At 42.5% G+C, this 27,846-nt stretch overlaps 1 protein-coding gene across 7 annotated transcripts; it reads left to right on the top strand.

Moving 5' to 3' along the window:
• Positions 1-11: 11 nt before the first annotated feature.
• On the top strand, positions 12-27,846 carry B4GALT4 (beta-1,4-galactosyltransferase 4). Of its 7 annotated transcripts, none has more exons than XM_059838047.1 (9): positions 24-165; positions 402-479; positions 798-932; positions 13,614-14,090; positions 15,668-15,900; positions 19,327-19,514; positions 24,229-24,351; positions 26,678-26,782; positions 27,217-27,846. In XM_059838047.1, the coding sequence occupies exons 4-9, from the start codon at positions 13,823-13,825 to the stop codon at positions 27,356-27,358; spliced, it is 1,059 nt and encodes a 352-aa protein (XP_059694030.1). In that variant the 5' UTR covers positions 24-165; positions 402-479; positions 798-932; positions 13,614-13,822; the 3' UTR covers positions 27,359-27,846. The 7 variants fall into 7 exon arrangements, with proteins under 7 accessions (XP_059694032.1, XP_059694033.1, XP_059694030.1 ...); XM_059838046.1 differs by adding an exon at positions 1,879-1,948 and having other exon boundaries at positions 29-479; XM_059838050.1 differs by lacking the exon at positions 402-479 and having other exon boundaries at positions 23-165.

The raw sequence follows: 27,846 nt of genomic DNA, 5'->3' as shown, positions 1-27,846 counted from the left end.
GAGAGGGCGAGCGAGCGGGTGGGCGGCGGGCCGGGGGCCGCGGCGGGAGCGTGGCTGGGTCTCTGTAGCACCGGGAGCGTGACCGTGTCCCTGCGGCACCGGGAACCACGCCGGGAGCGTGTCCGTGCCCCTGCGGCCCCGGGGGCGGTGCGAGGCGCGGGCCCCGTAAGTACGAGCTCCGTCTGCAGAGCGGGAGAGCGCAGTGAGGGGCTGCCCGTCCTGAGGGCGAGCGGTAGGACCGCGGGGGCGGGTGTGGAAATAGCGCTGAGGGTAGCGAGTGCCCGGCCGGTGCTTCGGTTTGGGATCTTTAGCGAAAGGCGGAGGGTGTTGGTGTCATTGCACCTCCTCGGACTTGGAGTATCTGGTCCGTGGCCGAAACTGGGTCGTGTTGTGCCGCTCAGGACTTCCAGGGCGTCCGTGTGCGTGTGGGGAGCCCCTCATGGAACATCACAGGCGGGACTTGAGGCTGTGATCGTGAAGTAAGTCTACCGGGGCATAGTGTTCACTATAGCATAGCTTTACTGAAATAATTGGCAATAGTTACATATTTAAAAATTACGTTCTCGGTGGAAGTAGTTACTGTACTCCGGCTTGGGGATTGTAAGTTAGGAGGATGTCTGCAGTGCACTGGTTTTGCATTTTAAGTACAGCTTTGGAAGGTTTTGTTTTAAAGTAAATGCAGTACTGGATGTTATTTTCTCCATTTCACACGTGGAGACCGGAGAACAGGCAAGTGATGCAATTCACTAAATATTTTCTCACTGACAGGACATAAATTATTTCACTTGCTTCTCCAGGTGTTAATTTGGAAGAGCCAGAATAGTGATCAGTGGGCTTGAAAGGAGACTTCCACAAGTTCACAGAAACTGTCATTTGACAAAAATACTCCAGGTGATGATGGAAGCAACTACCTGAAAGGAGGTTGTAGCCAGGTGGGGGTCGGTCTCTTCTCCCAGGAAACCAATGGCAGGACAAGAGGACACAGTCTTAAGATGTGCCAGGGGAAGTTTAGGCTAGACATTATGAAGAAATCCTTCGCAGAAAGAGTAATTGGGCATTGGGACGAGCTGCCGGGGCCGTGGTGGAGTCACTGTCCCTGAATGTATTTAAAAACAGATTGGATGAGGCACTTAGTGCCGTGGTTTAGTTGATAAGGTGGTGTTAGATCATAGACTGGACTTGATGATCTCAAACCTCTTTTCCAACCTGGCTAATTCTGTGATTCTGTGAAATGTGTTTGCAGGTGTTGAGGGGGAGCAGAAGTGGGTCTACTAGTATGAGTATTCAATAAGGTTTTATTTCTGAATCATAATATAAATGCTTTTAAAGTAGAGCTCTGATAAGATTTGAAACCTTGCAGACTTTAAGACTTTCACAGCATTTTGGTAGTAACAGTTAAAAAGGGGAATATGTGTATTCAGTTGTTACTAACACTTGTTTGTCTCAAAGAGTTAACAATGAATATCTCTTGTGGATTTAACATTTTTTCTACTCCTTCATTAAACAGCTGAAGTTCCCAAGAGACAGTTGAGGTAGTTTACAAGGCAGTTTTCAACAGAGAGGTTTAGAGAAAAGGAAGGTGAAAGTTTGATATCTTTCAGATAGCTGCTATTAAAACAACCCAAAGAAATAAACTTTGTGATCAGTTTTCAGTCCTCAACTTAAATATTTACAGTTTTTTCAGTAAAGTTGGTAGCTATGTGAGATGCTCTAAGTATTTTTTTTCTTTGCCAACTTGGTGATGATTCTGTAGGTCTTCTGTTGTTAATTACAAATGCTGATTAAATTTAGAATATGTAGAAGTACAACTTTGGGGTTTTGTATTATTCTCTCTCACTGCTCAACTTGGATAATGTTTCATGAACCTTTTTTTAACAGTGTGAAGTATCACCTTTCATCCAAGATAATATAACTGTGACTGAATTTTCTTGATAAACACTTCCTTTAGGTATGATTGATCTTGCTTTTGATTTATGTGGGTATTTCCTTGTCAATTTTGTAAAAGCTTCATTTTCACAAATATGTTTCAGTTAGAAGTAAGACATTTGCTACTTCAGCTTTGGAAAGCTTGGGTTTTTGTTTTTCTCTATAGTTTGAGTTGGTATGTCCTTCTCTCTTAAATAATACATAGGAGAAAAATAGAAATTGGGGGGTGCTTGATTGCTGGCTTTCTGTGATATGATCTTAAGTCTAAGTTAGCTTTATGAGTTTGGTGAACTTGGTTTATGTTAGTTTGAAGGAGATGTGCCTTGAGATTCTGTAGCTTGGGTGAATGACGCAAGGATTTGGTAAAAAACCTTTTTTTTTTTGGCAAATACTTAGTTCAAAAGTCACCCAGCAGGTCTGCTGCTGGGATAGCTGGTTTTTTTGCCTTGGAGACTAGAGGTCTTGCCCTGCATGCAAATGGGACCTTGAAAATATTGTAAAATGATGGGAGAGTGCTTCCTTCACTTTTTTTCTTTATGGGTTTCAACATATTTAGGGGGTTTTATAAGTATTTTGTCTTCTGTTTGAAGTGCTTTGCCACGTCTACAAGTAACATGCCTTACAGCTACAGTTGGGTCATCTTGGTGTCCTGAAAGCAACAGCTGAGTAAATATTTATTTATCAGTCAGTGAATTGTGTGGGATAAAATTATCATGCCTTATAATTCAGATAATCCTTTTAAACGGATACAGTGGTGATTGTAAATGTGTGCACTTACAAGTAATAGCAAGGTATTTGGCTCTGATGTTGGTGGGGCATCATCAGCACTACTCTTGTGCTTCCCCTCAGTCTTTAGTCCTGTAGTTGACTTCTGAACTCTTGCATCTAATTTTGTTCATCAGTGAGATGGGAAGGGATAAGACCTGCACAGTAATGAGAAGTGAAGGGTTGGAAAGGAGCCACTTGCCCCTGCTCTACTTCTGAGTTAGGTGTCATTCCACTCGAACTCCTGGAAAGAGAGAGAGCCTGTCTGCTGCTCGGATGAGAAGGGCTGGGGGGACAGGAGCTCTTTAGTCCTGAGAGGGTAGGAGAGGACGAGCCCAATCGCATCTCCCTTAATTCTCCAGACTCCCAAGCAGGATCTGGTTAGGTGGGGGAAGGAAACTTGTAACCAAGTGTAAGAGTGATGTCTCCCTCTGCCTGAAGTTTTACTGAGCTGCTTGTCCAAAAGGATTAACAATATCCTGACTTTCAGGAGTATATTTTTCAAATTACTTCCGCAAGCATTTGAGTAAAATTTCTTGTTGCGATGTTGTACTAGTTTTGAGCTCCAAAATGTCTTTCTCGGCCATATCACTTCCAAGGGGTTTGAGTTAGAGCTCTTAAATTGTATGTTTGAAACTTTTCTACTGCATAAAAGTTCATCAGCAGATTGGTTGAAAACTGGCATAGATGTAAATTGTGTTTTAACATGGAAGAAGTCCCGGACATTTAATAGCTTAACAAAGTCATGCTGTCTGTACGGCTTTTTGATGGATGTCTTTGCAGTAGGCCCTGAGAATTTATAATCCTTACTGGGATAAGACTGCAAAAATAACAAAAACTAAATCTGTTCATGCCCAAGGAAGCTTTATCTGGAATGTCTTTGGTGCAGTTCTTGTGCTGAAGCACCTTCATGAGGAACAAAAAATGTTCTTAATGAGAAAAAAAAAACTTCTTAGGTATGCTTTCATAATTCATGTTCAATTCTATTAATTGTCTTTTATTTTTTTTGCAACTTTCTTCATAGGTACACACGGACTGAAAATTACAAATGTATTAAGTAGCCACAGGTCTACGCTACTTCTGTATTGCTTTGGCTATCTGTGGTTGACACTTTCACTTAAAAAAATGTATTGTGAAGCTGAAATAAGAATATGTGGTATTGTAATATAATGGTTTTCCCTGATGTTATTTCACTGTGCAGAAGAGAGTTGAGTGAGAAATTTGACCAGCAATGTGTTGAAGTGTTTTTGTAAAGGCCTCTGACTTCTGTCATCTATACTGACTGATGCCACTCCAGCAAGGCCACAGGTGCCAGAAAAAGATAGGGTATTGCTGAGCTGAGTAGTGACCTGAGCATTCCATTACACATGAGGTTCCTGTGTTCACAGAGATCTGTTTCATCATGTGTTTTTTCAGGATAGTCCACTCATCTTGGACGGGAAGGTGTTTTTAAAAAGCACTGTATTCCTTAAAAAATGTTTCTGTGCTAAGCATTAGGGAGCGATGGGCTGTGCCAGAGCTGTTTGCTGTAGCCCTCACTCCGTCGCTTTGGCTGGGCTCGGGCTGACAGTGCCGTGTCTTACAGTGAGGTCAGTGGCTCAGCTGTAGTTGTGTAACAAGAGGGGCCATTCATAAATGTGTTTCTTGGCCTAGAGAAGCTAGATTGCATTTCCTAGCGTAGCACCAGAGTTCACTGTGCCTCAGGAAAGTGGAAACTGTACTGCAGGATTGGAGTAGCACCCACTCATTTGCTATATCTGGGAAGAACTCTCTCACCTGAGTGTGCAGTAGTCAGTTGCATGTTGTAGCAGGAGATAACTTGAAAGAAGCTGCAGCCTGTGGCATCCTGGCCTGGATCAGCAACAGTGTGCTCAGCAGGATTAGGGTAGTGATTGTCCCCCTGTACTCAGCACTGGTGAGATCACACCTTGAATTCTGTGTCCATTTCTGGGCCCCTCACTGTAAGAAGGACATTAAGGTGAGGAAACAAGTCTGGACAAGGGCAGCAGAAATGGTGAAGGGTCTGGAGTCCAAGTCCTGTGAGGAGCAGCTGGGGAAGCTAGTGTTGTTTAGCCAGGAGCAAAGAAGACTCAGAAGAGACCTGACCTCTCTTTAGAACTGCCTGAAAGGTCAGTCTCTTCTCCCAAGACACAATCAACGGGACAAGAGGAAATAGCCTGAAGCTGCACCAGGGGAGGTTCAGATTGGATATTGGGAAACATTTGTTTATGGAAAGGATTGACAAGCCCTGGAGCAGGCTGCCCTTTGAAGTGGTTGAGTCACTGTTTCTGGAAGTATTCCCAGGTCTTGAAGATGTGGTGCTTAGGAGCATGGTTTAGTGGTTGGTGGGCTTGGCAGTGCTGGGTTAGCAGGTGGACTCGTTGATCATTGAGGTTTTTTTCCAGCCTAGATGATTCTATAATTCTGTGGCCTGCATTCCTTGTCCCCCTGCACTGTTTTGGATTGGGAAGTGGATAAGGTGGGAATGAATGATTAAAGTTGAGGCTGGGAAGAAGGAAATGGAGGGGAAGTGTACTTTTTGCCTCTCACCATCCTACTCAATTTTTAATTGACAACAAATTAGTTTTCCCCATGTTGAGTCTGCCTTGTCAGTTAAGTGACCTCTGAGTCTTTACCTCCCCCTCTTCTGTTCCAGAGTGGTTAAGTGACAGTCTAGCTGGCAGAAAATCCCGAACACTCGTTCAAAGTACAATGGACTTCACATACACCAGTGCTTAGGGCCTGCTGCATTTGTTGAATGCAATCCGGTGGAGACAGTTGCTCAGATTATTGAACATAAACCAGAGCTGGAACACAGGAATAGCACTCCTTGTTCAGGGTAATGTTGACTGGAAGAACAATGGTGTCCCTGTTAGGGATATGCAAGATAATGAGACACTCCTATTTTCTTCTCTGTCCCACATGTCAGAGTTAAATATGTATGGAAAGTTCTTTCTCAGTGCTTTTTTGCTGTCATGTTCTTTTTTTATGTAATGGATTTATTGTATTTTTCTGCCAAGCCTTTCCTCATTTACAACGTTGCAATTGCTTCTTCTGTGATGCCCACACTCCTAGAGACAGTAAGTTGTGTAAGCTAAAATATCTAGACTATTGCCCTGGTTTCAGCAGGGATAGGGTTAATTTTCTTCCTAGTAGCTGGTACAGTGGTATGTTTTTTATTTAGTATGAGAATTAAGTTGATAACACAGGAATGTTTTGGTTGTTGCTGAGCAGTGTTTTCCCCAAGTCATGGACTTCTTCATTTCCCATGTTCTGCCAGTGAAAATGCTGGAGTGGCACAAGAATTTGTGAGGGGGCACAGCCAGAACAGCTGACCCAAAATGGGCAAAGGATTATTCCATATCGAAGGGCATCATGCTCAGTGTATCACCTGAGGGGTGGGCTGGCCAGGGACAGCTGCTCAGGGTCTGGCTGGGCATTGGTGAGCAACCACATAATGTCTGTTGTATATTATATTCTAATTATCATTACTGCCGCAGTTATTCTAATTATTATACCGTTATTCTAATTATTATTTTCTTCCTTTTATGTCCCATTAAACGTTTTTTATCTCAGCCTGTGAGTTATCTCACTTCTACTTTTCTGATTCTCTCCCCCATCCCACTGTTGGTGCAGAGTTGAGGGAGTGGCTGTGTGGTGTTGAGTTGCCAGCTGGGGTTAAACCACAGCAGTTATTTCCTGGTGTGTTAGGTATTCTTTTATCTTTTTTTTTTTTTTTTTTGGTTTGTAATTCAGGGAGTTGGAGCTGCCAGTACCTTTGCTCTTTTATATTGAGTATCAAGCAGTTATCAAGAAATAAAGAGTGTGAAGCCAGCACATCTGTGTATCTCTTTGTTTTCTTGACTTAACTGGAGTATTTAGCTGGCAGTGGCTGTTGCTGTAGTCAGGCCCCACAAGTGCACCTTGGTCTGTTTCTTTTTAACTCATATGTTTCCTCTTTAAAATTGCCTGGTTCCAGGCAGTTTGTAGAATGTTACTTGTCGTTGCCTGGAAATATCTGTTATCATTCTCCTAAAATAACCATTCCCAGTCAACTGAAAGCTGAACTACTGTTTTTCTGCTGGTTGTCATATCAGGTTTTCTGACATTTTTCAGTAGGAAGTGTAGACAAAGGATTACAGAAGGTTGCTAGAAATTCTGCTTGCTTCCTAATCCAGCCAGCTCTATGTTTTCATGAGAGCTTGTGCTGCTGCAGAGAAATTATAGTTTGGGGACTGGACCAGAGAGAAAGATGAGACTGTGACAGTTGAGATCCAGACTGGTCTGGCTTTGTGACTGACCAGTTGAAACATGTGGTAGTGCTAAAGGTTCTTTCTGCACTACTGAGTGTCTGAAATGAGGAAGCTTTCCCCCAAAATTCTTGTGTAGTCCTGAAAATAGCTAAGACCTTTGTGGCACAGAGGAGGTGCCACTGTCTGGGGAAGCCTTGAAATACCTTCCTGCTTGGAATGCATGTATTGCCCAAAGAGTTCAAACAGGTTTGAGTTACAAGAAATTTAACACTTGTCGTGAGGCTGTACCTATACTTTCCCATCCTTTTCTGCAATCCACCTTACCCATGTACCCTGTGTGTACTCAGGTTGTTGCAATGCTGCATCCCTGATAGTCTGAGGAAGTCCCAGATGGGTGAGATGACAAAGTGACACCTCTGTTTTTATCCAGCTGATTTCTGTGGGGTTGCTGGAGGATTTTTACAGGTCAGAGGGGTAGAAAAAGCACGAGGGAGAGACAACCTAGTAATAGGAAGTTGCCTTTCCTGAAAAGGGTCAGTGAGCCAGGCTATTTGCATAAAGTAGATGCTTGCATAAAGTAGAGTAGGGGCTGTCATCAGTGGGTATGTCTAGGTGATAACAGAGAGGAGTGTAGTGGGAGCACTGGGACTTCTCCACAGATATGGACAAGAGAGTGGGCAGCTTGATGTGTGTAAAAAGAATGACATCTCTAATGTTTAAAATCTCAAAATGGAGAAGATGCCAAAAGGGCAGTGGTAGATTGTGGTTTGCTTTTAGGAGCAAAGGCTTGAGCCTTTGTTTCTAATGGAAGAGTTTGGGTGTAATGGGAATTATTTCTGAGCAATATTGCTTCTGTCCTGGTATGCCTGAGTGCCTGTGTGCTGGTTCTGCTGTGCTAGGAGGAAAGGAGGAAGGCTGGCTGCCATCCCGGGCTCATTCATGAGCTGAGGGAGGGGCATGTGGGACAGCACCACGGAGCCTCTTTGGCCTGAGGAAAAGTGAGATGTATTGGCTCCCTTTTTTTTTTTTTCTTTTTTTCTTTTTCCTTTTAATTTTTTTCCCCCATCCTGTGATATTGAGCTGATTCTTTCATGCAGCCTGTGAGAGGTAACAGAAGTCTCTTTATGGTGTGGGGTTTCCTGGATAAAAAGTTTCTGCTGCTTGTGAAATGCTCTCTGTAGTTCTTGAAGTGAGTGTTCGACAGGAAGGAGCGATGTGGCAGCAGCAGTGAGTGGTTTAATGTGCTTTCTTTATTTGGCTTGAAATTCTGAGAAGTGGAAAGAGAATTTGTTTGAGGATTGAATTTATCTTTTATGTTGTTTTTCTTTTGAAATAGCACCATTTCTCAGTGCAGTTGGAGGGTTTTAAAAAGGAAGAGGTAATAGGATTATGAAAGTGTTGCGTAAAAGAGGTATTAAAAGCTATTGGTTTAACGGCCCTACTAAGAAACTAATCTGTTGAAAAGAAGGAAATGCCTGTGAAAGGAGCAGGTATAGACTCTTGTAAAACTTGAAGACTTGAACTATCCTTCATAGAAAAGCTGATGCTGTACAATGATCTTTCTACCTTGCCAGTTGTCAGGAATTTTAATTCCTTCTTGATGGATATCATGAATAAGACTGCTATACTTCCTGATGTACCCGGAGCTAACCCATTGCTGCTGTTGATTCTGGCCTAGATGAAATAACAAATAATTGTCTGTTTAGTACAGAGCTGATTAAATACAGTCCCAGGGAACTCTTTCATGCTTCATTTCCTGCTTGAACTTATTGCAGTTTTTATAGTTAGGTTGAAGTGAATGCTCGTTGCTGCTGAACCTGTTCTGCTGCCTTTGGAATTTGTGCGTGAGCTTAAGGAGCTTGCAGGGGCTTCTAGAAAATCCTGCATGGGAAATCTGTCCTTACTCGGCCGCGTGAAACAGGTAGTCAAAGTTGGTTTGTGTAAATTAAAAATTAATTTTCCTTTTGTCAGATGAAAATATCTTTCACCCCTACAGGGTGAATAGTTTTAAATGTGAACACGTGAAAAGTAAAATTGAGGCATCATGTTCTCACTGATTGTTTATACTCTTAAGCATAACTTTTTTTGGATAAGTAATCTAGGCTTTAGCATAATTATCATAATGACAGTTTTAATCTAAAAATGTGTCAGGGAAAAATCATGGTTTGGAGCATAATGAATTTTTATCAACTCCAGTTACTTACCAAATTTTGTTCGTAAGGTTATTTTCCTTCACTTACATCTAGATCAGGGCTATCAGTTCTCACTCAGTCTTCTAGCAGATACTGACTTTGTCTAGGAATTCTGCATCGATTTAAAAGAACAGCCTTTAGTTCAGTATTCCTGGGCATTTCTGAGCTTGGTAGTGCTACTGGCTTCAATCAGGAGGCAAATGCACAGGCTGACCCTGCAGCCCTTACATGGGGAACCAGCTTGTACACGTGTTGCTTGCTCATTCTGTGCTTGCACAGTGTGTCAGACTCCAATGCATGTGTGTTTCCGCTGGGAAAACCTTGGATGAGTATAGATGGGTTCTGATCATCCTAGTTTGCTTCAGGAGTCTTGTCATGCTGGAACCTTGTTTACTATTTTGGACTACCTGGATGGAAAAGGGCAAGTTAAGGCTTCATGTTTGTGCCATCATGCTCAAGGATGAGAACTGAATGCCCATTCCTGAAGGAGTCATACAGCTCTGTGTCCTGGATGGGTTCCTGCAGATAAATATCTTATGAGCACTGCCAGGAAAGGAAGCAGGGTTTGGCGTGTGATTCAAAACACATTACAGGCTATAGAACTTGGGTTGTCAGACAAGCTGCAGAGCACAGGGACAGTTGTTGGTACAGATATGGTTTTGGGGAAGGCAGAACATGCACTGTTTTTGTGCCTCAACATGACCAGGGAGCTATTTAGAATTGTGTTACAGCATCTGTCTAGATACAAGTATATCTCCATGTAGATGGAGACCTTTCACCTTTTCCATCAATTTTAGAATTCTGACTTATGCCATATTTGCATAACTGTGGCTTTTTTCTGTTTAATTTCTTTCTATTATGCATTTTGAAATGGGTACTGTGTTGGTTTTGACCTTGTGGTCTGAAGGGTCGTTCCCTTCTAGCCTGCTATAACTTTCTAAACTAGGTTTGGTTATGCTTCACTAAGATTTTTTTTCACAAGAAAGTTGTATTTTGTTTCCTATGAAAGTTTCTTTGGTCTGATTTATGAAGGTCACACACAATTAGAGTCAGGTTTTAGAGCTATGAGAAGAGTTTAGTTGTGCCACAAGTGTTCTGCCACCCATGTTTAAGGGTCAGTCACCCTGAATTATGAAGTGCATGAGAAAAAAGAGCCATGTTTCCAGCTTCTGAGATACTATTGTTTCTAACAAGATTTGTTCAGTATTGAATTTTTGTTTGCACATGGTATAATGTATGACTAGGTTGCCTTTTCTCACCACCACCCCCAACCAATATATCAGCCATAATCCAGGGATATCAAAGATGAAAAGATGTGCTTCATTAACTACATAGGGAACAAAGGAAAGATGGGAAGTTGATCAGTGGGATGGGGGACTTGGTTGTTCAGGATGTGGAAAGGACTTAGCTACTGAATACCTCTTCTGCCCCAGTTGTTACTGTCAAGACCATTAAGGCTGGAGTAGGTTTTGTATGACTGTTGTAATCAGTATTTGATTAAGACCATTCCATTAATAATGATTTTATGTTATGTATTGTAACTCTGGCTTTTATACTACTTCTCCAAGTATGGCTTTTTAGCAGCAGGCCCTGAGCCTACCTTTTTCTTTAACAAGGTCTAAGCTCTGGGCTTCTTGACTCTGGATTAGCTGCCTGACTTGGCAACCAAGGTACTTTAGGCTTGCTGGTGAAAGATGACTTTATAACTGAAGAGTCCTTATTGTGAAATGGTAACACAACACCCTCCAGAGGGGCAATGGCCAAGGTTTTTTGTTTCTCTGACAGGCAGATTCTTATTGAGGCTTAACTTCTTGCTTGTCCTTTTATTCTCAGTTATTGTCCTCTTAAGTTCCCAAGATTTCTTTGGCAGGAGTCATAAAAGTGACAGCTCTTAGCTGTCTTCTTCATTCATAAGAACTGTTCTTCCACAGTTTTTCCTTCTCTGTTGGTAGAATCAGGTTTGCCTTTCTGTGCACATGCCATTCTCATGTTTCAGGGGAAAAAAGCCAGGCAAACAACCTTTTAACCTCTGAAGTAATAATGGAAGGTAAACTGGTGTGTCAATTGATTAATCTGTGTTTTTCCATTTAAAATACCAAAATACCTTCGTGTCTGTGTTTTGAAATACTTGCTGTATTCTCCGTAGATAACACCAAAAAATCAAGCTGTAGGTTTCTGAAACGTGAATTATTGCCCCTTTGCATGAGAGTTGTGATGAGCTGAGGGTGACTAATGGCTGTGATCGTGGGCATATTTATGCTGCCCTGCTCAAGTGTATTTTAAGCAAGAGCAGCATTCTGTTGCTGCCATAGAAGCCAATGGAGATGTGAGTTTAGTTATTATAGGAAATTATTCACACTGACAGTAGAATAGTGTGAAGATTTGTCAGAGACAAGTAACGTGAACTTTTAGTAGCAACTACTTATAGAATCTTGCAAAGCTGACAATGGAAATTCATATGTGTGAGATTTGGAATAGGAGTGGAGGAAAGTAGAAATAAGGTTGGTGCAGTAAGTTCATAGTTTAGGTCCATAATTTTAACATCCTAGTACCTTAGCAGTTTTACACCTGCATGCTCTTCCTGATATTTTAACAAAAACAACAAAATATTATAGAAGCTACTTCTTCTGATTAATACTGACTGCCTCCTGGTTTTTCTTTATGTCTTTTCCCACAGATAGTTAGTTTTTAGCTTTGTTTATGGACAAAATAATTTCTTATGGGGGACAGCCCATTTGCACTTATCTGAGTACCACTGGTGAGGAACTGTTTTAACTCTTTTTAAAGATTGTAGTCCATTTCTGGGAAAGTGGGAAGCTGTGAATATAATAAACACCTTTTGATAGTTGTTCACTGCATGTTAAGTTCAGTTTTTTTAACTTTCATGTTGTCCTTTTCAGCCCAGATTAATCTGGGGTGCACTTGGATTGGGTGATGGAGAAGGAAATTCCCTCCTTGTGAGACGTTTGGTTTATTTTGGAGGAAACTGTAACCTTTGGGGGAAGTGCTTCACCTGATGAATACTGCATAGTAGCTGAAAGGCAGCAATTTAGATTATTCCATAGAAACTTGTAGGTAGAGTTTAGATAAGCAAATTCTAAGGTCGTTGATTTGTTAATTACAGGCTATTATTACCCATGAGGTTCACACTGTTCTCAGATGATTCATAGTGTTTATCACTGATTTCCCTGTGCAACTATTGCAGGGTGTAAGCTGGTGGTGAAGGGTGGACATTTTGTCTTTTATTGGAGTCCCTTTACTTAGAGGATTGCTATGTGTTGCATTTGAGTGGGGACAGCAGATTGGCTTTTCCATGAAGTGCCTGCCAGGAGGGACAGCAGCTGGTAATTCCCAGTGAACCCTAAAAGCTTGGGAGGTTATCTTGGTAGTCCTGGGTCAGGCTCCCATATACATTTCCACTGATCGGCAAAATTCTCCAGAAGACACCAGGCCTAAACTAATGGAAATGTGGAGTTACTGTACTCCTTGTGCCTGTGATATCTTTCCAGGGTCTCATGTACTTTAGAGGCTGGCATAAAATAACCTTTTCCATGTTTTTATGTTTCTTCTCTTTGATCTAGCCTGTTTCATGTGCATTGTCTTTAATCACTGCCTTTGCTTCACTTAGCCTCAGTCCTTGTTCTTCTCCGAGGCTGCAGTTTTCTTGTGTGTTTTCTATATCAGAGCTCTCTTTCATTAAAATTTCATTATTTCTTTGCTGTGAAATGATAACAGCCAAAAGAAGTAGGGTGGTAACTATAGTATGATGGCAGTGAAAGGCTGTATGAAAATGGAGCCCTTGAAAGAAGGCAGGAGGAGGGGAAATAAAGGATTGGCTCCTCACAGACATAACACTTCTGAAAAACTGAACCTTTCCCTTAAAAAGCAGGAAGATTTTCTTCCCTCAAGTGTGTGAGAGGAGGAATACTGGACAAAGACCCAAAAGGTGGTACTGACAGGCAGCAGATAAAGAACAATGATTTCTGATACCAGTGTTTCACTCTGCATTGCTCAGAGCAACGTAACATCAATAATACTGTCTTTCAGAAGAAAACAGTTTATTTCTACAGAGATTCATGTGGTTTTCATTTTGGAAGGGCTTTACTCATTGCCAGCAGAATCTCTTACTTTGCAGCTGTTGTTAATTTTGGTAGGAACAGAAGTAATAAAACCTGTGTATTGCCAGGCACTGTACACAGAGATAACATGGGATAGTGGTTGCACTTTCTGATCTGAAAAAAAAAGAAAGATTGAGAGAGAAGAACAAAACAGGAAAGTGATTTTCATAAAATCATGCAGCTGGTTTATGGCTGAACTAAGACCAAAGATCATGGTCTTGGTTTTTGACCCATTGTTCATACCTGCTGTTCCTTTTGTGTATTGTCATAACCTGTTTTCATGGAATCTGTGAAAGTGTAGCAGTGGAGCTGGTAGAAACTAATTTTCTCCTTCCTTTTTTATTTTTTTTGTGGTCCAGATTAAAGTCATATTTTGTGACATTTGAAGAGTAAACAATTCCATGGCTCCATGAATTTCAAAACTGCAGGAAGTGTGGTAGCCCTCCCTACCTCCAGCTTTACTTCCCTACTGTGACGTTCTTACTGGGAGCTGTGGTTTCATCCGCGCTGGATATGCAGTGACCTGCCTCAGCATCAGAGCAGAGGAAGCTGTGGATCAGGGAAAGCCATGGCCTTGGGCTGGAATGTTTTTAACCTCTTCTATAAGTTCAAAGTGTTGGTGCTTGTCGCTTTATTTGTGATGGTGCTATGGACCACATTCAGTTACTTAGTGGACACCAGACAGGAAATTCCTAAAGCTAAGAGCATGGTGGAGTTTTTCAGGAAGGTAACTAGCCTGGAGCACAGTCAAAAGGAAGAGAAGATTGAATCCACTGCAGATGTTCCCATGGTGGAGTCATTTCAGGATCCCTGCCCAGCTCTGTCTCCGAACCTGCGTAAGTGATGGTGTTTTCCTCTCCTCTCTGACAAGTGAGCCCTGTAGTGCTGCTGACTTCTAGCCATATTCCAGTTGGATTCCTTTCCTGTAAAACCAATACAACCAGTTGCAGGAAGCACTCCTGGGGGAGGGAGTGTCTTGTGCCACCCAGTGCCCATGCTGGGTCTGGCTGGGAGAGCAGGTGGTGCTGCACTCTGCATTTGTTGATAAAACAGCTTTGGTAACACAGCAGTAACTTGCCGACTCTGTACAGTGTTTGCATTCTGGTGAGGCTTTGTCTCTGTCAGTCCTGGCCCCCTAAAATCCAGTGGGATGGGCAGGAGGCTGGAAGTGAGCACAGCCCAGACTGCTGACCCCAGCTGACTGCAGGGTTATTCATCATGTGACTGTGCCATTCATCATGCTCAGCAGTAAAAGCTTGGGGAAAGGAGGAAGGAGGGATGTTCATGGTGGCAGCATTTGTCTTCCAAACAACTGCTGTATGTGCTGAAGCCCTTCCCTGGATGTGGCCAATGCTGCCTGCTGATGGGGATTAATGAAGGAATTTTTCTTTTTCCCTTGCTTATGCGTGCATCTTTTTATTAAAAAAAAATATTTTTTTCTTTAAAAAAAATTAAATTATTTTTGTATTAACCACAAGTATTTTCATCTTTCCTCAGTTTTTTGTCTTTTTATTAATAAATATACTTTTCTGTGTCTGTATTAACAATTGAAGGACTTCACAACTCTGTTGGAGTTAGCACTAATTATGATGAAGGTTCAAATTGGTGACTGTTTTTCTGGTTTGGGCACTTTTATTATTCTACCTTTTTTTTTGGCTTGGTGCTCCTGCTTTGCATCATTATCATGTCATTATCTTCATTATCAGTATCATGTCATTATCTTCTTTCTCTTCCTTATTGTGAACCTGATTAGGGATTTGTTTGGGAAGCTAGACTCTTCCTTCTTCCCTGATGTAGTACAAAAACCTTTGTCTCCCTGCACACCCTGACCCCAAGACACATTTGATTAAGTAAATGCAGCAATTACTGTAGCCGTCACAGTTGCCTGTATCGTAGTTTTTCATGGGCTTGCTGAGTTCAGAGGAACTGGGATTATAGCTCAGTGCAAGAGAAGGGATGAAAATTTCATTTGGCTACAGAAAGCCTTGGTATGTTTTGTTTTAATAATTTCTAGCCTTAAGCCTGTTGTGCTTTTTTTGTGCTTTAGGTACCAATGATTTCTTACAGCCACAGTCCTGTGTCTCTTTCCACTTTCTTCTCCTTTGCTTTGCCCTGGCAGTCATTCCCGGCCAATCCTTCTGCAGTAGCTTAGAACTTCTCTTGGGTTTTTAAAAAATATTTTTATTTTATTGACACTACTTCACAGTCAGTTTAAGCAACTAACATGCTTGACATCTCTCCTTCCACTGCCTGCACAGAATCCTTGTAGAGCTACTTTTCTCTTGGAAGCGCAGGGAAGCCAGTTGGGACTTGAACCTGGATTTCTTACACTGGTTACACAGTGCCTCATAATGTGACTGGACCAGCCACAACCTGAAATGACTCAGGAAAGGTTCTTGTGTTTCTCTTACAGGAGGTGCCAGCAAACTCTCCTTCAAACCATCTGTTACACTGGAAGAGGTGCAAAAGGAGAACCCTCAGGTAGCCAAGGGCCGGTACCACCCTGCGGAGTGCTCAGCCCTGCAGCACGTGGCCATCCTTATCCCACACCGCAACCGGGAGAAGCATCTGCTGTACCTCCTGCAGCATCTCCACCCCTTCCTGCAAAGGCAGCAGCTGGATTACGGCATCTATGTCATCCACCAGGTGAGGCAGCTATGCAGAGCTGTTTGGATGAGGGTGGTGGCTGTGCCCTGCAGCCTGAGGAGAGGCTTCTGTTGCCTCTGCTGTCTGACATCAGTCCTCCAAGCCTGCTTCAAACAGTTTTGCTTGCTGAGGGATGCAACACTGCCTGCAGCCACTGCTGGTGGCATTCCTGGATCTCAGGGCTTGGGAGTATTGGCAGTGTCTTTAACTGGTGCTAATTTCTCAGTCTGAGTTAGCATGCAAGGTCAGCATCTTTTACACTGCTAAGGCAACTGACTTCTCTTGTAGTATCCACACATGTAACTAGGCTGGCCTGTCTTCGCATTTGGAGTCGTTTGGATAGAAGGCCACAGTTTGCCCGTAGCCCTTCTCTCCCATCAGGCTCTTGTGCTTAGTAAGTTGTGTGTACCGTGTGGTTTTATGTTTGCTTTCTCAAACTAAACATGACAGCTGCTGTTGTAGCTGCTTTATTTGCCCAGCAAGTGTGGTGGGAAGTAGTCATCATGGAACAGCACTTGGTTCCTGAAAGATTTATTAATTTCTTTATTTGCATTTTTTCTAGCAAGGCTGTTTCAGTGGCTAAAACTTAAGCAGACCTGTGCCACATTGTCTTTCATCAAGGTGCTTATGTTCTAATTGCATGTGCTAAAAGCATGATATATTTCTCTTTTGTAATATGTTGTTTTTTTCTTGATCTTCTGTTATGTTTACTTTCTTTTTCTGTTGTTTACTTATGTGTTTTGCTTTGGCTCCAAAAAGTCATTTGAGACAGCAGAAGAATAAGGTGATAAATTAATACAGTTTCTCTTCCCTCCTGATTAAAGACCCTAGAGTCGATTAATCAGTGTGAGACAGTGCTTTCTAGGTGAAAGATTCCACTCCTACACTTCTGCTCAACTGTTCAGCAGAACAGCAATAAAAGTCATGGCATGATATTTTTTCTTGGAATGAATTGTTCTTTTATTGTTTAGAGTCATCATATGGCCTCTAGAGTGGAAAAATGAGGGCTTTTTTTCTGCATTAATATGTACTATAATCATACATTTGCTGGCTCATTCTAGCAGGAAGCAGTGGTTAGCAATAAATTATTGGGAGAATGGTCATATCTTTTTAATTTATTGAAATATGTGAAGTGGAGAACTGCTGTTGTCATGTTAGCAAAAAGTAATCCAAAAGTATGGAAGTATTGTCTGATGAGCGCAGCAGTGTCATGTCTGAACTTGTTCTATCAGAGATTGTGCTTGGAAGGTTGGAAGCTTTCACATAGCTTTTCCATGTAGATAGGCATGCCCAAAGACTGGAAAGTGGGTCTAACAAAACTCTTCTGGGGCAAATCCATTTTCTCACTTGATTTGTGATGTCATTAGTTGTTCTAAGTCTCTTTTGAGGAAAGACAATACACACTCTACTTTGGAAGTAGATTAAATGGGACTTTTGTATTTTTTTCTGTGAGCCACTGGAGGGCTTACTCTAGATTTCTTCTCTATGAGCTGCTTTTAACATGTCTAAAGTCGTGCTCCTCTAAATGTGTGTATACGTGAGTGCTGCACTCAAAACAATGTGAGTTTGTAATCCCTAAAGTGTGAATAACTTATTTCCCAACATCAGTTTGTCTTGTGGTCAGTGTTATTCTTCCATAGAAACAAAGGGAGACAATTCTGTCCTCGATAAAAGATGAGTAAATTTTGCTGTTTTTTCAGTATGTGGTCTGACATGGCTAACTGCCCTTCCTGGAGAGCCAAGCAAGCTGGCATTTGGCTGTTGTGGTGGCTTGCACTGATGAGGAAAACAGAACTTAAGCAGATGGAAGAGGCTGTCCTGAACTAAGCTGGGTTTAATACTCGACACAAGTGATGTTCTCCAAATATACCTTACCAGACATCTGATTTGTTCTGTTCACTCAAAAACCCTGTTTTCATCCTCAGGAGGAGACTGTCTCATGGGTATTTTTATATATGGGACATTTTAAGGAAAAAAAACCCACACAAAAATGTCAGAAATTTGACATCTTGCTTTTGGGTGAATTGTGTCTAAACTTTTTACTGGAAAATTTCTCTCCAGAGGATGGATGCAATTGATTATCCGTCTCATAATTTCTCAGAATGGGCACTGTATTGTATTTTTCATAGTGCGAGTATGAAGTCATAAATCCCATAAATCTTATTCATTCCAGAGCAGATGGTTGTTTTAGTGAACAAATCCTACTTTAGAGCAAAGTGTTACTTTTTAGAACAATAAAAAAGGCTTTGTATTACAACAGCTTTTCCCTACAGCTCACCTTCTCTCAACCTAGAGAGGCCAGCTTCTTTCTCATTTTCCATGGACCTTCTTTCTGTCCAGGCACCTTCTAGAAAATTTGCTAGAATTCCAAGCAGTTTCTCTGGAAAACTTTTTTTTTTTATTATTCTTCTTTCAAGTACACAGATTCCTTGCTTAGGAAAATGACTGTCCTCTCTGTGTCTGGGAGGGCTGGGGTTGGCCCTCTGGCTCCTAAGTGGGAGCTTGAGGTAAATCTTCTCTATCCCCTCTTTGTCCTCAAGAGCAGAAAGCCTTCTGCAGACTGGTACAGTGTGGAGCCAGGTAAAAAATGAAAATAGCCAGATAAGCACATGAATTGCTCCAAACTAAATGTTGACATGATAAGCTTACAAAACTGCCAGGTGTGTGTGGATATACTTGTGCCTCAGAGGTGAAAAATTAGATTTTTCAAAAGCGAATACTAAGTAACTTACAGCAAAAGCAAATGATGAAGACTAGTAAAAAGGTGAAGCTCTGTGCTAGGAGCACATCCCCTGCAACAGCATCATCAGGTTATAGGTGGGAGGTAAAAAAACCTGCTTTTCACTCCCACTCTGCCACTTTTGTGTGAGCTGAGGAAATACAGGGAGCTCTTTCAGCATTGCTGTCCTCCAAGCTGAGGGGACAGGCATTAATAGTTCATGGCAAGGGCTCTGACATCTAGAAACTAATTAGCATGGGATTAATATGGGGGTTTGTTTTGGTTTTGCTTTTTTTAAAAAGAACTTCCATGAGCCTTACTGATGCAGCTGTATGGAACACCAGATTCTAGACTACTGGTACCTGTTATGTTGTGGTGCCTGATGGGAATTCCAGGACTGGGACAGAAGGGCAGTTAAGCCATGGAGCAGTCACACTTGTGGTGCCCAGCTAAGCACAGACTTTCCTGACCCTGGCTGGGTGTGGTTGTGATGGATGGAGGCTGGAGAAACACTTTGCACTGTTGACCACTCTAATGCTATGCCCAGTGTGACAGGGCACTCTGTGCAGTTGCTGCTCCTGAGGTGCTGGAAAAGCCACACGGGTGTGGTTGCAAGCCATGCAATCAGAACAAATGCCCAGGAGCAGCTCTGGTTCAAAAGCTGTGGCATCTTCTTCAGAGTTGTTTTTTCCCATTCTTTTCCACAGGCTGGCAACACCAAATTTAATCGAGCCAAACTGCTGAATGTAGGATACCTAGAGGCCCTAAAGGAAGCAAACTGGGACTGTTTCATTTTCCATGATGTGGATCTGGTGCCAGAAAATGACTTTAACATTTACATGTGTGACACACAACCAAAGCACCTTGTAGTTGGCAGGAACAATACTGGATACAGGTAGGAAACCAGGAATATGGAAAGAATACCAACAGGGAAATGCCTTGTTACTGATAATGTTCCTCTTCTGATGGAGCTGTGTGCTGGTATCTATGCTTCCTCATGACACAAGGTTTCTGGTGGTAGCACTTCACTTCTCTGGAGTACAGAACTGGACAAGACACCTCTGCAATCAGCCCTGTGGTCACCTGCACAAATGATCATTGTCATTGTTCTGGTTTCTGGAGTTGAATTAAGGGGCATTTCGAGAGGATAGCAATGTGCCTAGATTGTGCAGAGACCTTCTGGCAAAGCTAGATACACATTTGCAAGTTTCCTGATCCTGTGATTGTGGGTGTGTGATCTTACTGTAACAGATTGATCTTGCCACTAACTTCTGCTGTTGAAGAGGTAATGTCTGATATTGAGAGCTCAAGTGTGGGAATTTGCCAAGGCATAGGACTGTCCTTTAATTATTCGACTAAACAGTGTATAACACAGAATCATTCTGATTCTTAAATGAGTCCCCTAAGTGCTCATGTGATATAAATAGTTCAAAGTGAAAAGTCAAGTTCAGTCCACCTCAGGGAGAAAAGGCTCCTGAGCTTGGTGAATTCAATGACTAAAAGTGTTTTCATTGAACTTGTTTTTTTCAAGATTCAGTTCATATCACATCACGCTAAATATTGATTAGAAGTGAGCTTTTCAAAAGCTGATCTCAAAGTACTTTGAAGTAAAGCTCTGCTTTGCTTCTGCATTTCCTTTGTTAATTATATGAGAAAGAGGTGGGATGTGTCAATACTGACACAGAATAATATTCACTTTACAGTCATTTAGTGAAAACTGGAACAAGTACATATGTACTAGGCTTGTAACAGGATTTTGGAGCACTTGCAGTGGCTTGAAGAGTGTTTCACTGGAATGCTTGAATTTGATAATTCAGCTTGAATTGATAAGTAATACTTTTTCTGTGTCACTGCCTGTGTTTATGCATCCATGAAGTGGGGTTAGTAATGCTCTGCTTCCAAGGCATGTCTGAAGGAATTCAGATTCTGAGCTCAAGAATGATACTTGAACTGAGCTGATACCAATCCTAGTTAGGTGACCTCAGTGTTTTGCTGCAGCTGAGGTGAGCATACTGAGACATGCTTTGCCCAGATGAGGTAGAGAAAACTGAACCCATCCATGTTCTGTATTTACACAAAATATTTTCCTGGGCAGAAATGTGGGTTGCTTTGCGTTTTGCGGATTTTTTTTTATGTTGGTTTTGGGGTGTTTTTTAGGGGAGGTGGTCGGTTCTTTTTTTGTTTATTTATCTGGTTTTTGGTTTTGGGGTTTTATTAGTTTCCTGGTGTGGGGTGAGGGGAATTATTTTTCTTCCAGGGTGCTATTTTATATTGTGATGCAGTGTGCAGTAATCTCAGCTGCCATGTGCCTTTGGAGATCCAGTAACTTATCTTTAGCTACATAAACTACAGCTCAGTTTTGGATTCTTTTAGACAGAAGACTAATATATTAAAGTTTTGAAGACATGGTTGGGAAAACTCTTCTATTTTAATTAAGGTTTTTAGTTGAAACCAGCACAATGTCTTTTCCTCTTGACCATTCCTATTATATGTATTCTTCGGTCCAATTTTAAGAATTCCAAAGGAGCTGATGTTCTCTTGTCCTCAGGGAAAGGTGGTTACAGGGGTTGTTACAGAGATGCATTTTTGCAGGTGATGTCAGCTGGGAGCAAGTCATGCCTGGGCCCTGCCAGTTCTGTGCTGCCTGAGGAGGGTTGAGTGGGCAACACTGTCCTGGTTACAGGATCACAGAGCAGATGGGGTTGGAAGGGACCTCTGAGAATCATCCAGTCCAACCCCTCTGCCAAGGCAGGGTCAGCTAGAGCAGGTGACACAAGAACTCACCCAGGTGGGTTTGGAATATCTCCAGAGAGGGAGAGTCCAAAACCTCCCTAAGCAGCCTGTTGTAGTGCTCTGCCACCCTCCACGGAAAGTTCTTCCTCATGTTGAGGTGGAACTTTCTGTGTTTTAGTTTATGGCCTTGCTTTTCATCCTGTCAGTGGAAACCATTCCAGGGTCTGGCACCATCCCCTTGGCACCCACTTTCCAGATATTTATTTGTATTGATGAAATCCTCCCTGTCTTCTCCAGATTAAACAGGCCCAGCTCCTGCAGCCTCTTCTCATAAGAGAGATGCTCCAGACCCCTCATCATCCTTGTGGCCTCTGCTGGACCCTCTCCAGCAGTTCCTTGTCCCTTGAACTGTGGAGAGCAGAACTGAACACAGCACTCCAGATATGGCCTCTCTAGGGCTGAGCAGGGGAGGAGAATCCTCCCTTGTCCTGCTGGCCCCACTTCTCCCAGCTCACGCCAGCTCTGGCTCCTTTGGTGTCTGCCTCTGCAGTGGTGCAGGGGAGTTATGGGGTGAATAAGTGAGCACTGGGGTGTGTATATGGGTATGTGCCTGGGAAGCAGTTCCCAAATGGTCAGGCTGCTGGAACGGGATGTGGTCTTGTTGGTGACTGTCCTGAAAGCAGGGCTGGGGAGGGCTCTGCCTGCTATTCCTGTTTATGGGTCCTCCTTGCTGTCTATTCCATTTGTTTACTGCATTCCTCTGGAGTATCCATAGCAGAAGTCTCAAGGTAGTAATGTGTAATTAAAACTTGATGGAACTTCCTCTACCGTGTGGCTTGTCTCCTCTGGGGGGTGATAAAGGAGAGAGAACAAATCTGTTCACAAGTCAGGCCTGACCAACCTGGTAGCCTTCTCTGATTTGACTGGCTTGGACAAGGGTGTAGTAGTGGATAATGTTTATCTTAGGAAGGCTTTCAGCACTGTCTCCCATAAAGGCCCCACTGGTCAAGTAATGAAGTACGGACTGGTAAGTAGACAGTGAGATGAACTAAAACTGCCAGAACTGCTGGGCTCAAAGGGTTCTTATCAGTAGAGCAAAGTCCAGCTGGAGGCCAGTCACTGGTAGTGGTTTACACCAGGGTTTGATACTTAGGCTGGTACTAGAGTCTTCATCATAACCTGGAAGATGTGGCAGATTGCACCCTCAGGAAGTTTTCAGAGGACAGAAATCTCACAGGGCTTGTTTATGCAGCAGGGCCTTTGTCAGACTGGAGAATGTGGCCAGCAGGAATCTGAACAGAGAAGTTCAACAAAGGGAAATGCAGTGTCTTGCACCTGGAGAGAAGTAACTCTGTGCACCAGTAGCTGCTGGAGGCCAACTGTCTGTATGGCAGCCTTACCAGAAAGGACATTGGGCCAGCAATGTGCCTTTGTAACAAAGGCCAGAGGCATCTTGGGGGGGGAGTTATCAGCAGGCTGGGGGAGGTGATTGTTCCCTTCTACTCAGCACCATGGAGATGATACCTGGAGTACTGTGCCCAGTTCTGGGACACAATGGAGCAAGTCCAGAGGACAGCCTGAGAACATGATTAAGGGAAGGCAGCACCTGACATGTGAGGGAGGCTCAGAGTGCTGGGGCTGTTTATCAGAGAGAAGGTAGAGGGGTATCTCGGAAATGACTCTGGAGCCAGACCTTTCTCTGTGAAAGGCAAGTGGTAATGGGCACAAACAGGAAATTCCACCTAAACATATGAAAAAGTTTTTTTTTACTGTGAGGATTGTCAAATACTTGGAACAGGCTTCCCAGACAAATTGTGGAGTCTCCATCCTTAGAGATTCTCAGAACCTGACTGAACACGTTCCTCAGCAATTTGCTCTAGCAGGCTCTGCTCTGAGCAGAGGGGTTATGTGCTCTCCAGGGGTCCCTTTGACATTCACAATTCTTCTGTGATGCTGTGAGAAAAAATTAGCCAGGAAAAATATTCTTGAGGGAGGTTGTGTTGTGAGTGTCTTGCATTGATTTATTTTCTGCTTTGGTGTTTTTTAAATTATATTCATGGTAAGCCAGAAATAATCACAAACATTGTCTGGCATGTCCAATGCCATAATGTGTACTTTCTAGCCCTGGCAATTTGTTAATCTGTTTAGATTCACATACAAATGCAATCTGCAGCCATGTGCCCATCAACTCTGAATGGGCTGGGGCAAGATAATAGAGGCTGTGTTGTAATGTTACCTTAAGGGCCAAGACAGAGGGCATCATAGAAAGCAATTAGCAGAATGGCCTAAGAAGACAAATAAACATGATATGTAAACATCTTGTAAAAGTAGATGCATTTTTCAGGATGAGGAAGGTAGAAGTTAGAAATCAATCTCCTTTAGAGCTGAGCTCCATTGCATTGGGTTACTAAGTAACTTGTACTGTACCTTACCTTGGAATTGTTATGGCACAGTAGCGCATGTGCCCTTGCCTGTGAGCTGATTTCTTTCCAAGTTTTTCAGATTCAGCTCTAAGATAATCAGTGGCTCACTGTTGTTTTGCAGAGCTTCCACTGTATTAGTGCATAGCTGTGTGCTCTTCCATACCTGAGAGTCCCTGATATGAAGTACCTGCTTGGCTGGCAGGGGAATTGTGTAAAGAGAGAGAAGCTTCTGAATAAGTCTCTGTTCTCTCATTTGGGGAGGTAATTTTTTCTGGCCTAAAGAAAATCACCATCTTTTTGTGAAAAGAGGAAGAGAACAGGACCAGCTTTTAAAGATTTGTGCACCCTTAACTCTATGAAAGACAAGTCTAGATCTGGAGTTATCAGGGTAATGTTTTCATTGTTGATATAATTTGACTTTTAATTTTTCATTCTCTCTTCTTGTGCATCTAGGTTACGGTACCGGGGATATTTTGGAGGTGTAACTGCTCTTACAAGAGATCAGTTTTCCAAAGTGAATGGATTCTCTAACAACTACTGGGGTTGGGGTGGAGAAGATGATGACCTTCGAATCAGGTAAACAATGAGGAACTAGTTTTAAGAAATTTTAAAAATTGGCCCAACTTTGCACTAAGCCTCCAAGAGCAAAACACCCCAGGGACCTTCATTCAGAACAGCATCGAACAGAATTGCAGTGGAAGTGTGAAGTTCAAGATGCAGTTCTGTGAGCAGTTTCCTCTTTGCAAGGATTAGGTATGTCTGATGCCTAATCCTCTTCCTCACGGCACTTTTGGCTGGGTGTGGGTTAAGTTATTTGTTTGGTCTGGTTTGGTTTTGTCTCAGATACACAGCATCTGTATTCTTGGAAATGGGTTATAATTGAAGTCTGGAGTGTGATTTGCCAGAGACGCACAAATGTATGGAGTTCCAGTGCTTTGCTAGAATGTGGGAGTGTTTTGGTGGGACTGGGTGTTTCGCATTCATTGACTACTGGATTTACTCCAAGTAGGGCTTAGTTTGTATTTGTGTAGTGTTGATTATAGTGAAGAAAGCAAAGGCTACATATATATGCATATTCCCTTTGCTCTTGTGAAAACTCATTTTGCAGATATGCCTGTCAAAGTAGGAGAAACCTGTTGGCTGGAGAGGTTTAGTGGGACAAAGAAGTCAACCAAAATTTTATGTTGATCTTTTGCCCTTTGCCTAGGAGTAAACCTCTAATCCTCTATCGCTATTAGTAAATGGAGAAAAAACCACAAGCAAACAGCAGATAAGAACCCACAATTCCACAAGCTCTGCTGGCAGAGCCTATCAGTTTGTAACTCGGTTTATACTCTGTCATTTTTAAGTTATCCTTTTCAGTTGCTTAAATATGCAAACAAACATTCTGGGGACATAATATTTATATCCCTGGTGATGTTCTATAAATATAGAGGGGATTAAGTGTGTTAGAAGTTAGGAACTTGCAAATTAAAAGTGTTTCTTGGTGTCAGCTCTATCTGAAGAAATCTGAAAGGTCTGCTGCAGGTATGGATTTCTGTCCCTTAACCACAACTATTTTTTTTCTTTCTTACTCCTGCCTAGATGCACCAACTTCCCTGTGACCTCCTGGGAGCTGACTTTTATAGTTTAGGGAGTGGCTTGGTACTATTTTATTCCCTGGCTTCCCATGGGTGATAGTTCTTTCAGATATTCCCAAGGGCAGCAGGATTTACTGAGGGTCTCTATGATGGGTGCAAGTGGTTGGAAACAAGTGATGTTTTTCTGTGGCACATTGTAACTTTGCAGCTCTTGAGGTTTTGGTGGGGAAACCAAGTCCTGACCCAGTGTGTGTTCTGCAACTGGACTTGGCTTGTGCCTTTCCTCTTGGGTGGGCCTTGGGCTGGGCTGATGACCGAGATTGCAGGGGTAGGTAATGGCAAGCTTGCTGTCTGGTGGGTTGCTGTGCAGAGATCCTTGGAGCCTTCCCGAGGGAAGTCAGCAGATGGCAGCATCTCTTCGGTGCTCTCAGAATTCGGGCAGGGGACTCTCATATTCTACTGCTCTGCCTCTGGAACAAAGGTGATGGTCTCTTTTGGGCCCCTTTCTAAGGCGTGTATCACAGAGAGATTCCTCAGATCATTTGTTGTAGGTGTTTGATAATTTACTGCTACAAAGTCATGGAAATCTGTAAGGGGTTCAGTCTTTTCAAATCTTGGTTTCCTATTTTTCTTTCAACTGATGAGTGACTAGCAAAGAGGTGGATTATTCCTTAGTTCCTTTGCTATAAAGTTTCTTTCTTTCTGCTGTCAGGGCAAAGCTGTGCTCCACAGATATGTGTAAGGTCAAAAGTTCCAACTAAGCACCTGATGTCAGACATTTAAATCTGTGCATAGAGCTCAGTGCTTTTGGCATTGTTCTCAGAGAAATTTTCTTCATTTGAACAAATAAAAGTTTTGCAGCTGCCTGCCAGCTACTAAAGAAGAAAACAAGCTTTTAATTTATTTTTTGAGAATTAGGAAGTATAGGGGTTTTATTGCAGGGGTTGAGATGTACTTGTTGCAGAACATGTGGAGACTTGCTACAGGGCAGTACAGAGTAGTCCAGTCAATACTAATATAAATGTACTCTGTTGTATAATGTGTGCTTAAAGCTCTGCATCTCTACTTACAGTAGTTACCTGCTTCTGTTCAAAAGAAAGGTTAATCTGTCACCCCCCCCAGACCTGTTCTCCAGGAATGCAGCTCTGAGCCTCATTTCTCTGGCAAAATGGGTTGTGGAAGAGATGCAGATTAGCTCTTACAACTCTGTATTTGCTTCCACAGCTTCTACAAGAGATTAAGTCTCCAGCTGTTGGGTATTTTTCATTTACAGCTGGTTTATAAGTGTTGTCTTCCTCACAACACTTTATTGCTTCTTGCAGGGTTGAGATGCAGAAGATGAAAGTGGTGAGGCCGCCTGCTGATGTGGCCAGGTACACAATGATCTTCCACAACCGTGACCATGGTAACGAGGAGAATCGAGAGAGGTGGGTCAAGAACAGGTTTCTGCCTCACATTGTCACAGCCTGTGGCTGAACCTGGCACCTGGGGGACAAGTTCTTTGTTCCAGGCCAAACAGGCTTCTTGTAGTACCCAGAGGCTCTGGGGGACACCCCTACAATAACACTGTTCACAGCTGGCAGTTTTCTCTACATGTGATCTTCCTAGAACTGACTGGGTGGTGTTCCCTAGAAACTTCCAAAATTACACTCACATAGGTATGATTAAAATATGACTTCAGAGATTGAGCCAAACGATTTTTCTCCCCATATGTGATTGTGTTGGAAACAGGAACAACTTTGTATTTCCAGTAGATAAAAAATAGCAGTAGCTTTTCTTCCAAATTTACTACCATTGGGAAAGAGATCAAAACTCCTCTCCTGTGCGTGTCAGTGAAGGTTTTTCTCCTCTTTGTCCTCAGGATGAAGCTTCTCCGTCAGGTCTCTAGAACATGGAAGATAGACGGGCTGAATTCCTGTTCCTATAAACTGCTCTCTGTGGAACACAACCCACTGTACATCAACATCACAGTGGATTTCAGCATGCAGCCCAAGGTCTCATAGGGGCCAGCACCTCCCATGTTATAGGAAATGGCAACAGATCTCCTTTGTGGCTGCTGTTATAGCAGATGACTTCCAGCAACTGCTTGGAGGAGTCCTTCAGTAGCACAGGAGCAAGTAAAGTGCTCCTTCACAGCATCTCATGGGGTGGTTGAGAATTTCCTTTTGTGAGGACTGGAGTTATGGAGTGACCCAGGACAGGTCTTCATGTTCTTCTATGCACTTTTTGCTGGGACATTAGAAAATGTGTCCTTGTTTGGGCTGGTCCAAGGGCTTGAACAAAGTCCCTGAAAAAATATTTGTTTTGCACCTCTTTCTAAAGTTATTTTTGGTCTCATTAAAAGCACAATAATTCTTCAAGAACTACAAACTTGATGAGAAAAGTTAATTTTTTCTGGCCTAAGGAAAAACTGCTTATGTGTGAGGGAAGGGTAGTAATGGTAATGGGTAAGGAGATGTTACAAATTTCTCAATAAACGCAGTCCGCTGAA

Source organism: Haemorhous mexicanus, chromosome 2 (genome assembly GCF_027477595.1).
Source record: "Haemorhous mexicanus isolate bHaeMex1 chromosome 2, bHaeMex1.pri, whole genome shotgun sequence".
Taxonomy (NCBI): domain Eukaryota; kingdom Metazoa; phylum Chordata; class Aves; order Passeriformes; family Fringillidae; genus Haemorhous; species Haemorhous mexicanus.
The sequence above is the reverse complement of the archived record's forward strand: the minus strand, read 5'-3'. Positions and strand labels throughout refer to the sequence as shown.

Excerpts from the sequence above, each read along its gene's own strand:
- B4GALT4 (XM_059838049.1), top strand. The coding sequence starts at position 13,823 with ATGGCCTTGGGCTGGAATGTTTTTAACCTCTTCTATAAGTTCAAAGTG. Across the intron at positions 19,515-24,228 it reads AGGAACAATACTGGATACAG|GTTACGGTACCGGGGATATT; the intron begins GTAGGAAACCAG and ends TTGTGCATCTAG. Across the intron at positions 24,352-26,677 it reads GATGATGACCTTCGAATCAG|GGTTGAGATGCAGAAGATGA; the intron begins GTAAACAATGAG and ends TGCTTCTTGCAG.